Source organism: Spea bombifrons, chromosome 2 (genome assembly GCF_027358695.1).
Source record: "Spea bombifrons isolate aSpeBom1 chromosome 2, aSpeBom1.2.pri, whole genome shotgun sequence".
Lineage (NCBI taxonomy): Eukaryota > Metazoa > Chordata > Amphibia > Anura > Pelobatidae > Spea > Spea bombifrons.
The window spans coordinates 136,994,403-137,010,654 of NC_071088.1; the positions used below are offsets into that span (position 1 = coordinate 136,994,403).

The 16,252-nt window shown below is 38.8% G+C and overlaps 3 protein-coding genes across 3 annotated transcripts; all 3 read left to right on the top strand.

The window, feature by feature from the left end:
* Positions 1-300: 300 nt before the first annotated feature.
* LOC128473917 (odorant receptor 131-2-like) lies at positions 301-1,269 on the top strand. Its single transcript, XM_053456139.1, has one exon. The coding sequence runs from the start codon at positions 301-303 to the stop codon at positions 1,267-1,269; it is 969 nt and encodes a 322-aa protein (XP_053312114.1).
* A 6,043-nt stretch (positions 1,270-7,312) lies between these two features.
* On the top strand, positions 7,313-8,230 carry LOC128473918 (odorant receptor 131-2-like). The gene has a single exon (XM_053456140.1). The coding sequence runs from the start codon at positions 7,313-7,315 to the stop codon at positions 8,228-8,230; it is 918 nt and encodes a 305-aa protein (XP_053312115.1).
* Positions 8,231-13,893: 5,663 nt separating this feature from the next.
* LOC128473919 (odorant receptor 131-2-like) lies at positions 13,894-14,835 on the top strand. Its single transcript, XM_053456141.1, has one exon. It carries the CDS (start codon positions 13,894-13,896, stop codon positions 14,833-14,835), a length of 942 nt encoding a protein of 313 aa, XP_053312116.1.
* The last annotated feature ends 1,417 nt before the right edge of the window (positions 14,836-16,252 follow it).

Here is a 16,252-nt window from a genome sequence, read left to right on the forward strand (position 1 = left end):
AGTATTCATATCGTCTTTAGGACCCTCTAGTTTTAGATTATAGTCTCCCATCCCGATATCTCTTTTCCTTTGAAAAAAAAATCCTACAGAACAGAAAAAGAATAAATTTTATTTAATGATTTTCAGTCCTAGATTCATCTATGGATTTGACTTAGACTTTGTTCATTCGCATATGCCTTGTTAGGGTTTTTGTAGGAATATGTTATACATATTTATGGTATATTAGATATTTATATATTAAATGTATTTTTTTTTCTTGATTTAGAACCCAAATAAGGAAGGAACAGCAATTGTTGTACGATGGAAAATTCTACATCTCCCTCCGGAAACATTTTCCAGATTACGAGTTTCAACAGCAAAGCCGCTGAGATTGTGAGGACGGTCCTCGTCATCCTGACGCTTCTCTGCTTTTGCTTTTTCATCTACTTCATCGCAGTGATACTAAATGTCTATTTTACGGCACCTCACGTCAAAGAGAACGCCCGCTATATCCTTTTCGCTCACATGCTAATCATCGACACATTGTATCTGGTCACTGGTCTTATTCTGTTACTCTGTGCACTGTACGTAATATACATCCCTGTTCCGATCTGCTATACCATTCTTACTCTGGCATCTTCGACATTCCGGATCACGCCATACAACTTGGCAGCCATGGCGCTGGAACGCTACATAGCCGTCTGTTATCCCCTAAGACACGTAACATTCTGCACTCCATCAAGATCCAACGTGGCGATCGCGACTATGTGTGTAATAGGACTAATTCCAAATGTCGCTGACTTCATTGTCCTGAGCACATCCGTTAATAGAAAGTATTTTTCTATTGATATAATTTGTAGCCGGGATAATATGATATTTAATGCATTGCAAAGGGATATAAGGTCCTTTGCAACAATAATAAGCTTAACGCTGGTAGCGGTGATCATTTTGCTAACGTATATCAAGGTCATGATGGTTGCTCGCCAGATCAGCTCTGGAAGTTCTTCTGCTTTCAAGGCTGGTAAAACGGTAATGCTTCATGCTTTTCAGCTCCTTTTATGCATGACCTCCTTAACATCATCGTTTACGGAGCCATACTTTAAAAACAACGTTATGTTCTTCGTCATCGGAAACTTCCTCTTGTTTATGTGCCTACCAAGGTTTCTCAGTCCTTTAATCTACGGGATAAGGGATGAAGCCTTCAAGCAATGCTTTAGAAAGCTTTACAACTTTAAGACATTCATCAACTTGAAGATCAAGTCAAGTAAATGTGATGTTATTGCCTCCTAGATGCGAGGTTCTTAATGAAGGTCCTGATGCACCCCAATAAGATCCCCTCACATGAGAAGAGGTCCATCACGGTCTGCCTTTTAGTACTAATTATAGAGCTTTGTGGTCACTTGGGTAGAAACATAAAACTTGAACTTTCAGAGGACATGGGGGACCAACATTGGAAAGAAGATGTTTATAGCATAAAACCGTGTTGGTCTCAACAGTGATGACTTTTATTGGACAATCCGAGTTGGGGGTCTCCTGGAGGTGGCTTCCTGGGTGTCGATAAGTAGTTCTCACCAATCTCGTAATAGTCTTTCAGCCCCAATATAGAAGCCACCACAGAAAATGGATAGAAAGTGTATCTGTTCTAACTCAACTAACCTTCAAAAAGATTTAAAAAATGAATATTCAATCATCGGGTAATATTTCAGATCCTAATATCCCTAATCTATAGAAAGATGACTCTTCTTTATTCAATACGGTTATGGTATAGCTCTCATTTTTTCTCATTATTTCATTAATCATTAGTAGCTTTTTATGATCTGCAGACCAAGGTGTTTAATTAATCCAGTTGTTACATTATAGCCTTAGCTACCATACAGCATACTATTATTGTTCATTAATTTACCGTATTTGCTCGATTATAAGACGACCCCCCAAAATCTAAATATTAATTTAGGAAAAAAAACAAAAAGCCTGAATATAAGACTACCCTATAGGAAAAAAAGTTTTACTAGTAAATATTAATTCATGTAAACAATTTTTTCATATTTAATAAAAGCTATGATTGAGAAAAATATATATTTTTTTATTTCCTTTTATTTGCCAACCTGCCCCCCCCCAGTTATGCACATCTGCCCCCAAGGTTGCCACTCTGCCCCCAGAAATGCCTTAATCCCCCTTTATTTGCCACTCTGCCCTATGATGTGCCTTTTAACCCTCTATATGCCACTCTGCCTCCAGAAATGTCTTATGCCCTCCTATATGCCAGAGTGACATATAGGGGGTTAAAAGGCATTTCTGGAGGTATATATATATATATATATATATATATATCTCCAGAAATGCCTTTTATATATATATAACTGCTAACAGCAATCAAACTCCTATCAAGCCAAGGCAGCCAGTACATGCTGGAACCTGGGGATGATAGGAGTTTGAGTACAGCCTCCCTATGCCATGCTACCCCCCCTTTCACATCCATGCTATCACACACACTCTCATTCACAAACATTTAAATACTCATTCATTCCATTAATCACACATACACACACACACACTCAAACCCCCCACCCCCTTACCTGAACTGCAGATCTCCCACTCGCAGACTTCTGCAGGGGCCCGGCTGTGCGAGCAACTTCTCTGGCCCCGCCCCCAGAGGAAGGAGGGGGAGGTAGAGTTATGTGACGACTGTGCTAGCTTCCTGTTTCCTGCTGCTAATAGCAGAGACGCTGCTCGCTTTCAAAGCCCGGTAAGCAGCCTGGCCCCAGCAGAATGAGGTCTGATTAGAAGACGACCTCGATTATAAGACGAGGGGTATTTTTCAGAGCATTAGCTCTGAAAAAAACCTTGTCTTATAATCGAGCAAATACGGTATATAGTGCCATCTTATACTGTAGCGGTGTACTATGAGTAAGCAGGACATAACAATTAGTACATCACATAACAACTTGGAGTTCCGGAAATTATCTACTGCTGAACAAGAGTCAAGCAAAGAACGAAGGAAGGGTCTTAATAGATATTACCAATTAAACAAAATAATAAAAAAAGCTTAAATATTTTTGAAACAGTATCAGCTTTACTTGAGTTATTGATAAGGATTATGTTTGAAATTGAGTTTTTAGCAAATAAAAATGTGAATTAAAACATTGTGTTTTGTTACTTCCTAATTAATGCCTGTTTGTAGAACTGAGCTCAAATATCTCAACATGTCCGTACCACAACATGCAACATCTTCAGTTTCAGCCCTTTAAACCTTTGAGTGCTGGAGGTCAGGACACATTTTTTTGCATCTGCTTTCATTTTTTTTTAAAGGCCTTGCCTTTGGCTACACAATGAGGACCATTCTGCTGATCGTTGCGGGATGATACCTTAAATGTTAAGTGCTTGGTTGTTTTTTTTTTCCTACAGGTTGCACTCCTTGCAAAGGGTGCAAGGGGTGGATAGTGATTTTTACTGCCCATCCTCATGGCACCCGAAGGGTACTTGGCTTTACCTACCCTTTACCAGGAAGACGTAGAAGTTGAGTATGTTTTTCTAAAATAATTTTTTTTTTTAACTTAACCTTTTTTAACCTTTTTCACCAGAATCGCCACTATCGTCGGAAGTCTAACGAACAGCTTTTTCCTACCTACCCTGGTTGCGTGATTAAGAAGTACATACAAGCCTTCCATTTATGACAGCGTGGAGACACAAGTTTGAAGCTTGTCAACATATTAAAAAAGGAAAATTTCAGTCTAATTTGGGGTAGGTTAATAGATAGCCTATGCACAGAAACATAATATGCACCTACACCCCCCCAATATTTCCTGTCACAAAAACATAATGTGCACCTTCCCTCCCCCCAATATTTCCTGTCACAGAAACATAATGTGCACCTACCTTCCCCCCAATATTTCCTGTCACAGAAACATAATGTGCACCTACCCCCCAAATATTTCCTGTCACAGAAACATAATGTGCACCTACCTTCCCTCCCCCCAATATTTCCTGTCACAGAAACATAATGTGCACCTTCCCTCCCCCCAATATTTCCTGTCACAGAAACATAATGTGCACCTACCTTCCCCCCAATATTTCCTGTCACAGAAACATAATGTGCACCTACCCCCCAAATATTTCCTGTCACAGAAACATAATGTGCACCTACCTTCCCTCCCCCCAATATTTCCTGTCACAGAAACATAATGTGCACCTTCCCTCCCCCCAATATTTCCTGTCACAGAAACATAATGTGCACCTACCTCCCCCAATATTTCCTGTCACAGAAACATAATGTGCACCTTCCCTCCCCCCAATATTTCCTGTCACAGAAACATAATGTTCACCTACCTCAGTTTACTTTTATCAGTGCAGGCAGGAGTAGGGACATAAGGTTTTTTCCTCCGAGTCCACAGGCAGCGAGCTTGCACAGGCCAGCCGGTCTGCGGATGCTGCCAGACTCCAGAGCGCTGGGGGGAAGTGACGTCATGAAATTAAACATCACTTCCCCCCAGCACTCAGCCTCCGCCAATCACCGTAGTGGCACGTATCGCTGCGCTAAAGACAGAGCGGCAGGAGGGGGAGCGCTCTAATGGGTGCTCCCCCTCCTGCCGAGGGCCGGACAGGGAATGAAAAGCAGCCCTGGAAACATTTGGAGACCAGCCTCATATAGTTTATCTCGCGGTCGCGGTCACATTCTTCGTATTAAAATGCCAGAGAGCAAAAGTGTTAAAGGCCCTAATAAATGAAATACATTAGACATAATGGAATCAAAACATTTGCTACTGCAAACATTTTTAGATGAAAAAGTTCCATTTTATTCAGTGGAACAAAACACTGATCACATTATTCTTCACGATATTCTTGTAAGAAACTTTTATTTCTTTATTAATTCATGTAAACTATTTTTTCATATTTGTTTTGTATTTATTTCCTTTTATTTGCCAACCTATCCCCCCAGTTATGCTACTCTGCCTCCAGAAATGCCTTATACTCCTTTATGCCACTCTGGGGTTTTGATATTTTTATGAATAGAATAGAAAAGTCTCACTTTCTTGCGAAATAAGTAAAATTCTAATTTTGCAGGGCCGTAAAGGAAACTATCATTGAACAAGTCAAACTAGTCATGTGTATATTAAACATAGGGATATTAAGACAATTAAAACAGATAAAATCAGTCATGTATAACACTCCGCAAATCTATCTGGTTGCCCCTGTAGGAATTACCAGATGGTTAAAGCAGATTGTGCCACGTGGGAGACCTCCTAATGCTTTAGGGGACCAAGTACGGTAGGCCTGGTAACCTACGGGGCATGGCAGGTGAGGGGTTAATGATGTAAGTACGGCAGGGACCAGGGAACAGATAAATACTTTCAGATGACAAGAGGTTCAAAATCTGGCCGAGGACCATCACAGAAATATTTCCGCACGTCCCGGGTAAGCATGCATTTAAAAAAATATATATTACGTTTTTAAATTAGAATAATAGTATTTATTACAATTATTTTAAAAATATTATAATATTTTTTCTTAAATTTCTTAATTGTTATAGTCACTCTTATGCAGCTATATTTGAAATATATTTTTATATAATATATAATATTATTTTTCATTCATTTTTCTTTTTGCCAAAAAAAAACAACAAAATTCAATATTTCTGCAGGATTAAAACTATATATCAGTTATATATTTTCTGTGTGGTATACAAATATATGTTTAAAAAATCTTAGTTTTTTTTAAACGCAAATCTGTGTTTAAAATAACTCAATATTATTTTTAAAATAGGCATAAAATAGTTAAATATTATTTTTAAAATTGTGCTTAAAAATCTTGCTGTTTACTTGAAATAGTTTAATTATGGTTTACATAAATACGGTAAAAAAAATCATAATATTTAATTTAAATATAACAATTATTTTTTTGAATAATTAAAGAGAAGATCTATCTTAAAATACAAAAATAGTTCATGGTCAATAGAAAGAAAAACATGTGAAAAAAAAAATAGTAATAGTAAATTTCACATCAACAGGTGGCTTTAGTTTTTTTCTTCTTTTGTAAAATCCTGAAATTTAACTCACTCTTTGGTCAAGAATTATATTCAGTGAGATACGCTTATATCTATCCCATGCAATTTTAAATTGCCTCGTCTACGACTTCTGCTGGGAGGCTGTTCCTCGTATCCCTCTCAGTAAAGTAAATCATCCTTACATTCCATCTGGCCCTCTAGGTTTCAGGTTATGGCATTAAGAGGTGCAAAATTTGAAAAGTGGACTTATCACCATAGCAACAAATGGAATATTCCTGCTGTTTACTCGATTCCAGTTGTTGGTTATTTTTATGAATATATAGTTTCTATATCTCCAGCATTACGGGGGGGACTTTCTCTTGTCTGTTGGCATTAACATAAAATCAGTGGTAGGGTTGGTTCGTCTCTTCCTTAAAACAAGAAGGAAGAAGGTCTACGAACCAACAAGGCTCCTTCAGCATAAAACGAGGACAAGAGACCACTATGCTCAAAATGATGAGAATTGGTTTAGAAGAAGTCACTTCGACCAGTGGTCGGAAATCGAAGAGTGGCCGGAAATCGGCAGAGCCGCATGCCCCATGATAGACGCAAGAGGCTAGCTTTATAAGCACATTCAGATTAAGGTTGGTTAATCCATGTTCTATAAGTGGAACAGCCTCCCAGCAGAAGTGGTAGAGGCCTATGCAGTGAGGGAACTTACACACGCACGCAAGGGCATATGGCTCCCGAGTCTAAGACGAGACCGATTAAGGTTTGAGTCTCCAGAGTTGGAAAAACAGGCAGACTAGACGGGCCGAATGGGGCCGATCTGTCAGAAAATTCCAAGTTTCAAGAGAGTTTCAAGAGAAAATATTAATATTAAGTTAAGTGATGGGCAAGGTTTTCAGAAAGGCAAAGCAGACAAATGAACACATTGTAACACAGCATCAGCTCTTCTCTAATTTTCCATGACATAACACCTAACGATGCATTACTAGTTCTCCTACTAAAGTTTGTCCGTCTTTACAATGAAAAAGAAGAAAAATAACAGTTAAACGTTCTGTAGCCTCCAAATTTTTTTTTTTACAAATTATTAAGAAATATTGATATTTATTTATATTTTTTTATAAATTATATTATTTATATTTTTATAAATTATATTTTTTATATTTTTATAAATTATATTTTTTATATTTTTATAAATTATATTATTTATATTTTTAAAAATATCTGTGAATAAATTATTCCCTTTTAAAATATTTTTTATATATAAATATGCATTGATTCTTTTTTTATTTTTATTTTTTGTAGTTGGAACAGCTTGGAAAGTTGAACGTCGGGGTCTCCCCTGCAATGGTGAATTCCACTCTCTATACCAACTCGACTCAGATGTCCCTTTACAAAAACAGTGCTGTATATAACGTATGGGTGGGTCTCGTGACTCTGACAGTATTTTGTGTCTGCTTCTTCCTCTACTTCATCTCGGTCATCCTAAACGTCTACTTCACAACGCCCCATGTCCGTGAGCATGCGCGCTACGTACTCTTTGCCCATATGCTCATTAACGACGCATTATATCTCATTGTGGGGCTCTTGCTTATGCTGGGTTATTTGTTCACTACCCACCTTCCTGTTCCGATATGCTATTTCCTGATCACCCTGGCCGTATCCACTTTTATGGTCACTCCGTACAACTTGGCGGCAATGGCTTTGGAACGCTACATCGCCATCTGCTTCCCGCTAAGGCACATCACACTTTGCACGCCTCAGAGGTGTAATGCCGCCATCGGTCTTATGTGGGCAACGGGAATGATACCCAACTTCGCCGATTTCATTGCCCTGAGCACCTCGGTGGACACCAAATTCTTCTCGAGTAGGCTGTTATGCACACAGGGACACATGATAAGGAGCCAACTTCAAGCCACCATACGCTCTGTGTCCTTCATACTTACCTTAACTATGGTGGGACTCGTACTTATTTTCACTTACATCAAGGTCATGGTGGTCGCGCGGCAGATCGGCTCGGGAAATTCTTCGGCCTTAAAGGCGGCGAAAACCGTCCTGCTCCACGCCTTCCAGCTCCTCTTATGCATGACCTCCTTGACCACCTCGTTCACCGAGTCGAGCTATAAGGACTACGTCGCCTTTTTGATCGTAACTAATTTCCTAGTCTTCATGTGTCTGCCAAGGTTCCTCAGTCCTTTGATCTACGGCCTACGAGACGAAGTGTTCAGCAAATGTATTCGAAAGATGTACTCCTCAAAATTTTAAAATACATTTAAAAAAGAAATGTTGGCTTGGACGTGCTTCCAAGTTCCTGTATTTATTTTCTCATTGTTTTTCATTTGAACGCATTATTTTAACGCTTTACTGTAGATGATGTTATGCAGAGTCCATACGGTTAGGAAATAAGTAGGGGGGCGTAAGACAGATGAGTTACCTGGAACAGAAGTACTTATGAGGACCTTCATCATGTCCGAGATGTTGGGTGGGAGATGGCTTGGCTTCTGGTTCTTTGGTCTTCACAAGCCAACCTGAGCCGGGTGTTGGGCTTCAGTTATCGCCCAACTATTAGAAGAAAATGTATTATAAGGGGGTGTAGATACTGGAGTTATCGTTTGGTCTCTCCTCGTTTACCACCCATGGCCCAGGTCAAAAACGTTGCTCGCTGGTCACACGCCTGTGGACTACATGAAACTCCAAACAGTTTCTATACACAAAATTAGGGAATTCAACCACAAAATGTGTGAGTTTATCTGTCCAACTGGTAGAATAAGAATGATTGTAACCCTATCTTTATCACAACATATACAATAAATCTCTCTCTCATCTATCCAGCGTAATGCCACCAGAGTCCGCAAACCAGATTGAGAGGCTATCAAGCCTTGAGAAGCCGCTGACATGTTTCATAGAGCAGAACAAGGATAGAGTTTAAAAAAAATTAAGAAAAAGACAAAAAAATATTACTTTTTTCTCCTTTTTTTCTTAACTTTAAGCAGCATTGAGTTGAAATTGACCAGCAGCACAGAAAAGAGCATGTTATTAAAAAATATGTTTTTTTTGTTTCTCTGCAAAGGCATTGTTAATAGAGGTTTTTTACGTCTACCGGTTAAACTAATTCTATTGACCTATTTGACCTTCATGAATGCAGGTGACTTAATTAACTGTATCTTTAAATAATGTCAAGGTTTCCAGAAGGACCTGTATTAAAGCCATTCGGTTAACACATTTGATGAGTTGTTATATAGGATCTGCATGATAGGTCATTGAAGGGTTAATATTTCAAGAAACTCAGGGTCAGCTTACTTAGAATGATTAAAAATGTCTTAAAATGTTAAAGTATACATTTTTCTCTTTATAAATAAAACGGTACTCTGGTTACACCATATGGACAAAAGTATTGGGACACCTGACCATTACACCCACAGGGACTTTTATGACATCGCATTCTAAATACAGACATTAATTAGCATGTTACACGCATGAAAGTTTTACTTGTATTAGGGAAAAAAATGATGTTTAATTTTTGTGGGTAACCTACATTTAAAAGTGTGGAATTATGGTAGCACAAAAACATTGGAAAAGTTCTGAAAAGGCTGTTGCCCCTAATTTTATATACGCGTAAGACTGTCTTCTTTCAGGGGGTAAATTATTCTCATTTCTCAGCAAAAGGAATTTATCTGTACATAACCTGAACATAACCTTTCCCCGATCCCTTTTTTTGGGGGGGTTAAAGATGGCACTAACAAGCTATTTGGTGGCAAATATGGTAAGGCAATCTGGGGGGGCTTGAGAAGCTGTTTGGGGACAAAAAAGGCACAGGCAGGCTGTTTGGGGGCACAGATAGGCTGTTTGGGGACAAAGATTACACTGGCAAGCTGTTTGCGTGCGCACACAAGCAATGTCGGGACAAAGATGGCACAGACAAGGCGTTTGGGGCAAAGATGGCACAGACAAGCGTAACGTTTCAGAAAGAATGTTCTTCAAATACTTGATTGTAGTGCCACAGGCCACATTTCCATTTGACTGGTGGTCATATTTGTGTTTCTCTGCAGAAGTTTTAGGGGGCACATCAGTCTTATTTTCATGTTAAATGCATACGGGAGCCGATACAGTCCATTCACTCCAATGCATTTTACTGCAGACATTCTTTACTTCTGAGTTAGAATCACATTATATATATATATATTCCACCAATCCACACCTTTCTACTATGTGATGCTTTAATACTGTTTAGTAAATATGTGATTATGCCTATAAATGGGGTGTACAGAATTTAAAGCGTCAAATGACATCAATATGTCTGCATGACTGTGATTGTGAGGCAGTGAAACAGTTAATAAACAGTAAACAATACTAAACACGACGCGGTTTTATTTGGTGCGATCAGCGCTGTGTATTTTATATTTCTCTTCACATTAACAGAAGCAAAGGATTTATTCATTAAAAGGGGATCTAGCCGGAGAATTGCTCTGGAGGAAGCTCTGAGCCGGCCCTGTATAATGTTTAGTTAATATGGGGCGAGGAGGGGGATTCTGGACAGGCATCTCACTGATTCATCTATACATTATACAGGGCCAGCTCATAGCTCTATCTAAATCAGTGCACTTATGGTATAATGTATAGTTTAATCAGCGAGATGCCCTGTATAATGTATAACTATACATACCATCTCACTGATTGATCTATACATTCTACAGGACATGTCTCTGATTTATCTGTACATTATACAGGGCATCTCACTGATTGATCTATACATTCTATAGAGCTTTTCACTGATTTATCTGTACGTTATACAGGGCATCTCCCTGATTGATCTATACATTCTATAGGGCTTGTCACTGATTTAAATATACATTATTCAGGGCATCTAACTGATTTATCTATACATTATACAGGACGGCTCACTGATTTCACTATACGTTATACAGGGCATCTCACAAATTTGACTATACATTACAAAGGGCTTCTCATTGATTAATCTATACATTATACAGGGCTGGCTCAGCCCTTCCAGCAGAAGAAGCTCACAGAGTTGATCCTTCTCAGTATTTCTCAAATTACATTTCACCTGCAAACTCATGGCTTAGTAAATACACCCCTAAAGTACAGCAATAATGGGTGTATAATATATTCGTCGCAGCAGGGAGGTAATTTAAATTAAAAAAAAACATTTTCTATTTAATAAAATCAAATCACATAAAACTGGTAGAAGCTCTTATAATGTCGCTTCTGGTAATATTAGGTCATTCAGAACAGGAATATTAAGTCCACTTTATACAGCAAGAGCTTTGCTTTCTCTATTTGACTTTTTTTTGCTACATTTATAAATATTTCTATTATTGAATACATTTGTACATTTTAAGCGTTATTTTGTACATTGAACCAGAATCTATTATTATTATTATTATTATTATTATTTATTGTTTTATATAGCGCCATCAAATTCCGTAGCGCTGTACAAAGGGTAGACAGGACATAACAAGTAGCATATTACATATTACATATTACAATTTGACTTGCGAGGCGAGCCCTGTCCAAAGAGCTTACAATCTGTCAACGCTCTATTAAACGCCACCAAGAGTATCTAAAAACAAAAGCCGCCAAGAATATAATTATCCCGAATCTATCAAAGCAGTCATGTGTGAGACTCCATGCACCTGTCCGATTGCCCCCTATAGGATGTACCAGGTGGGGAGAGCGGATTAACCTGTCTCCCCAGTGGCGCGGCATTTGGTAGACCTGGCAACCCGTGGCACACGGAGGAGCCGTCGGTCAGGCAGGCAAGGGGTTAATTAGGTAAACGCCGCAGGGACCAAGAGCCAGATAAATACTTCCAGCCGATAAGAGACTCGACGTCTGCGCAAAGTTTTTACGGAAATAAACCCTGCCAGGGGCAGCGGGGGCTTAGACTTACCTGCTGGCTGGGATATCAGGGGTTAACTTGGGGTGAGACTATGCATAATAAAACTGCATTACCCCATCAAGGCATCGTGCAAGAGTCACAATGAAATAACACCAAAAAAGTAAGCAGTTAATGAGTTAAATCTTGAAATAAATATTTAGTTAACTTTATTTATAATGATATTTTATTATATTTTATTGTATGTATATATATATATAAAAAACTCTTCTTGGAATAAATGCAGTATGTGATTATTTTTTTTTACTTTTTGATGGGGTTACGTTTCATTTATTTATTATATAGCTCCGGCAGGTGCCATAGTGCTGTTCATTTCAAATATTACACTATATTCTATAAATATTGTATATATTATTTAGATTATATTTTATTTTATTTTTTTAATTGGAAAATGATATCTTCCTTTGAGCGTTTACGTGGTTTGATTAATGCAATGACGACATCTGTTGTATTTAAATGGTTAAATATGGTTATTCCGTCTCGGATAAATTACCTGTACAGATCTGCAAGGTGCTCTTAAAGTAGTAAGTCTATTACAATTACTTTAAAAAAAAAATTGGCATATTTTTGGGGTAGAAAACAGATTTTTTTTTAGTTTTTACTAAATTCACAATACATTTTCTTTTTCGAATATTGACCATTGTATCCTTTAATATAGTTGTTTAGAAAGAACCAAATAGATATTTCTAAACACCTTAGAGTGGAAGTTTTACTTTACCGACGGGGTAGTGGATAAATAGAACAGCCTCCCAGCAGAAGTGGTAGAGGGTAATACCATTTAAACATGCATGGGATCGGCATACGGCTCCTGAATCTAAGACGAGACCAACGACTGATTAAGGTTTGAGTCGTTAGAGCGGGAGAAACGGGCGACTAGACGGTCAGATTCTATGTTTCTGTGTTTTAATTCTTTTTTTTTCATTCATTATTTTTTTCCATAAATAAGAAAAGGGAATAGTTTATTAAATGCTCCAATATAGGTTTATTAATTCTAAAATAATTCACCAAATACGACCAATAAAAACTAAATTTTATAGTCTGAACATATTAAAAAAGAGTTTGTTTCTTAGCTTCCACCTAATGCACTAAAACCAAAGAAATCTTGATCTGGTCCTGCAGGGGTTAATCAATGACCCCCCCCCCCCACACCCCTCCTCTGAATTCGTCTAAATGAATAATGTATAACAGTGTTCCTATAGAAAAGCCCTTACAATACACAATGCAGATCATGTTTTATAGAGATTTTACAAAATGACTGTGAAGACGCATCTCACAATAAGCCGAGTATTTATTATTATTTTTGTTATTATTAGTTATTTATTTCACATGGCGCCATCATATTCCGCAGCGCTGTATCTCTAGATTGTAAGCTTGCGAGCCGGGTTCTCTCCGCCTAATGTATCGGTTTGTCTTAGTCCGTCAATTCTCATCTCGTCAGACCCCTTGAATATATGTATTGTAAGAAGCGCTGCATAAACTGTCGGCGCTATATAAATAAAAGATAATAATAATAATATTAATAAATACTACCGACTAACCATGGACAGCACCTAAAGGGTTAATATATGCAGGTCTTTCAAACCCAAGACCTCTGAAAGGTATTCATGACAACAAAATAAGCTCAGATCCCTTGAATTCTATCACAATTAAAGCAAATTAAAGAAACAGTCATTTAATTACTTTTTTTTAACCATCCCCTCTCCGCGCTCTACGTTTGAAATAGTCTGATTGACTTCTCCTCTTTTGTAATTGATCGATGGAAAGGATATCTGCCGTACTAAACAAAGGCAATTACTGCCTCCCTAGCGAGTGGCCAAATCTTGTGATTTTGTCTCTTTGCCGAGGGTGTAGTAGATGAGCGGAACAGCCTCCCAGCAGGAAGTGGTAGAGGTCAAAAATTATAATGTTCCACGGCAACCATGAAAACCTCTGTTTACCAGAATTCTTTTCTTTTTTTTTTGTTTCTTCCTAGGTCCAGATCTTCAAAATTCCAAACTCTTTTCGAGCTGCCATGGTGGATAGTATGCTCTCCCGCGCCAACACCACCCAGACGGACAGCCCCGGCAGCGACTTTGTATGGCACTTGTTATTGATGCTTCTGGTTGTGACGTTACTCTGTTTCAGTTTTTTCCTGTACTTCATCATAGTCATCCTCAAAGTCTACTTCACCTCCCCTCATGTCCGCGACCATGCGCGCTACATCCTCTTCGCCCACATGCTCATTAACGACACGCTGTATCTCATCGTGGTTCTTATCCTCTTGCTGTCGAGGATGTTCTTAATCCGCTACCCCGTGCCGGTCTGCTACGCCATGCTCACCTTGGCAGCGTGCACGTTTAGGGTCACCCCATACAACCTGGCGGCCATGGCTCTGGAACGCTACGTCGCCATTTGCTACCCGCTGAGACACATGGAGCTCTGCACGCCGCAGAGGTCTAACACCGCCATCGCGCTCATGTGGGTAACTGGAATAATGCCCAACGTGGCGGATTTAATTACCCTCAGCGCCTCGGTGGAGACCGAATTCTTCTCACTACGCATTTTGTGCAGACAGGAACGTACCAACATGAACCCCCTTCAGAGCACCATTCAGAGCCTCACCTTTGTGCTGACCCTAACGTTAGTTGGGCTGATCATCCTCTTCACGTACGTCAAGGTCATGATGGTGGCCCAGCAGATCCATACTGGAAGTTCTTTCGCCTTCAAAGCCGGCAAAACGGTCATGCTTCACGCCTTCCAGCTGGTCTTATGTATGGCCTCTTTGACCTCCTCGTTCACGGAGTCCAACGGCAGAGACTATATTCCCTTCGTAGTCACGATCAATTTCCTAGTCTTCATGTGTCTGCCAAGGTTCCTCAGTCCATTAATCTACGGCCTGAGGGACGAAGTGTTCAGCAAATTCATTCGAAAGATGTATTCCTCAAAACTTTCACATCATCTTTGGCAAAGTTAACTCCAACGGGTTAAACGCCACCGCGAAAGTCTCATTTTTGTTTAATATGCAACGTGCGATCGGCATAATTGGCGAGCCAGCCACGAGCCTCTGGCTCATCGGAGACAAGGAAAACAAAGAGATACAGGAAGTGTTTATATAAGGACCATCACCCAAAATGTACAATTAATAAAACGAATGACTTTATGACTGGATATTGTGTCAAAATAGTGTTTTTATTTTTTTTTCCATGGTTTCATTATTACCGGTCTTTTCATTCTTATAGAATCCTAATCCTAACAAGCCACATTCTCCTGAAAATCCACATGAAATGGGAACAAAAGTAAGAGAATGGAAAAGTAAATGTAAAAGATTTAAAAAAAAAATAAAATAAAAAGAGTAGAAAAATATGAATGTATATATTTATACACTGGTTGTATATTTCGTTTTAAAACAAGAGGTTGCACTTCATTGGTTGATGGCAGAGTGGGCACCTGCCGGCGACCAATAGAGTTGCTCGTACGGACCTGTAAAATCCTGGTGCCGAAGCTGCTGCGTAGTGCGTGCCGCGTTAACCCCGTATTAACCCCTTCTACAAAAAAAAACATCAAAAAACGAACACGACAAATATTCGCCCCAACCGAACACACAAAGACGAAGGGTTGGCCGGCGCCCAAGTGTACCAAAAAGTGCACAAAACAAAGCAATTTGTAAAAGTAGAGTATATGTTTTTATTTTGACAGTTTGTCCATTACTGTTTTGGGCCTAAAGGGTATAGAATGCAGAAAGGGTGTACGTGAGCCCTGACAGGAGAGCTGAGGCCCTGAGCTGGCACGTTGGAAACAGAGAAATCAGAATATTGTTGCTTTATAAATGTTTCGCGAATATTCCCTTACGAAAAAATTACTGCAGTTTTTCTGAAGTAATACTGCAGTTTTTTGGACATGAAAAAACTGCAATACTGCACTTCTACTGCACGTTTACTGCACTTTTACTGCCGTTTTACTGCATTTGTACTTCACTGAACTGCAGTTTTACTGCAGTTATTTTTGTACGGAAGCACAAATGCAATAAAGCTGCAGTACTTTGAATTACAACTGTAGGTTTGCAATATTAAAAAAAAGTGCAGTAAATGTGCAGTAAAACTGCAGTAAAAGTGCAGTATTGCAGTTTTTTCATGTCCAAAAAACTGCAGTAATTTTTCGTAAGGGTTTGTATATATGTGTGTATATATATATATGTTTGTATATATGTGGGTGTATATATATATGTGTGTGTGTGTGTATGTGTGGAGTGTGCACAGAGACTACTCCCAAAGTGCCATCAAATCTCCTGTGGGCTCCAGCCCTGGATCTTTTGGAGACCTCGCAACAAGTATGAAATTAACAATTTTCAAGTTAATTTAAATAAATTATTGAAAACAAAGTTCTCTAAAACA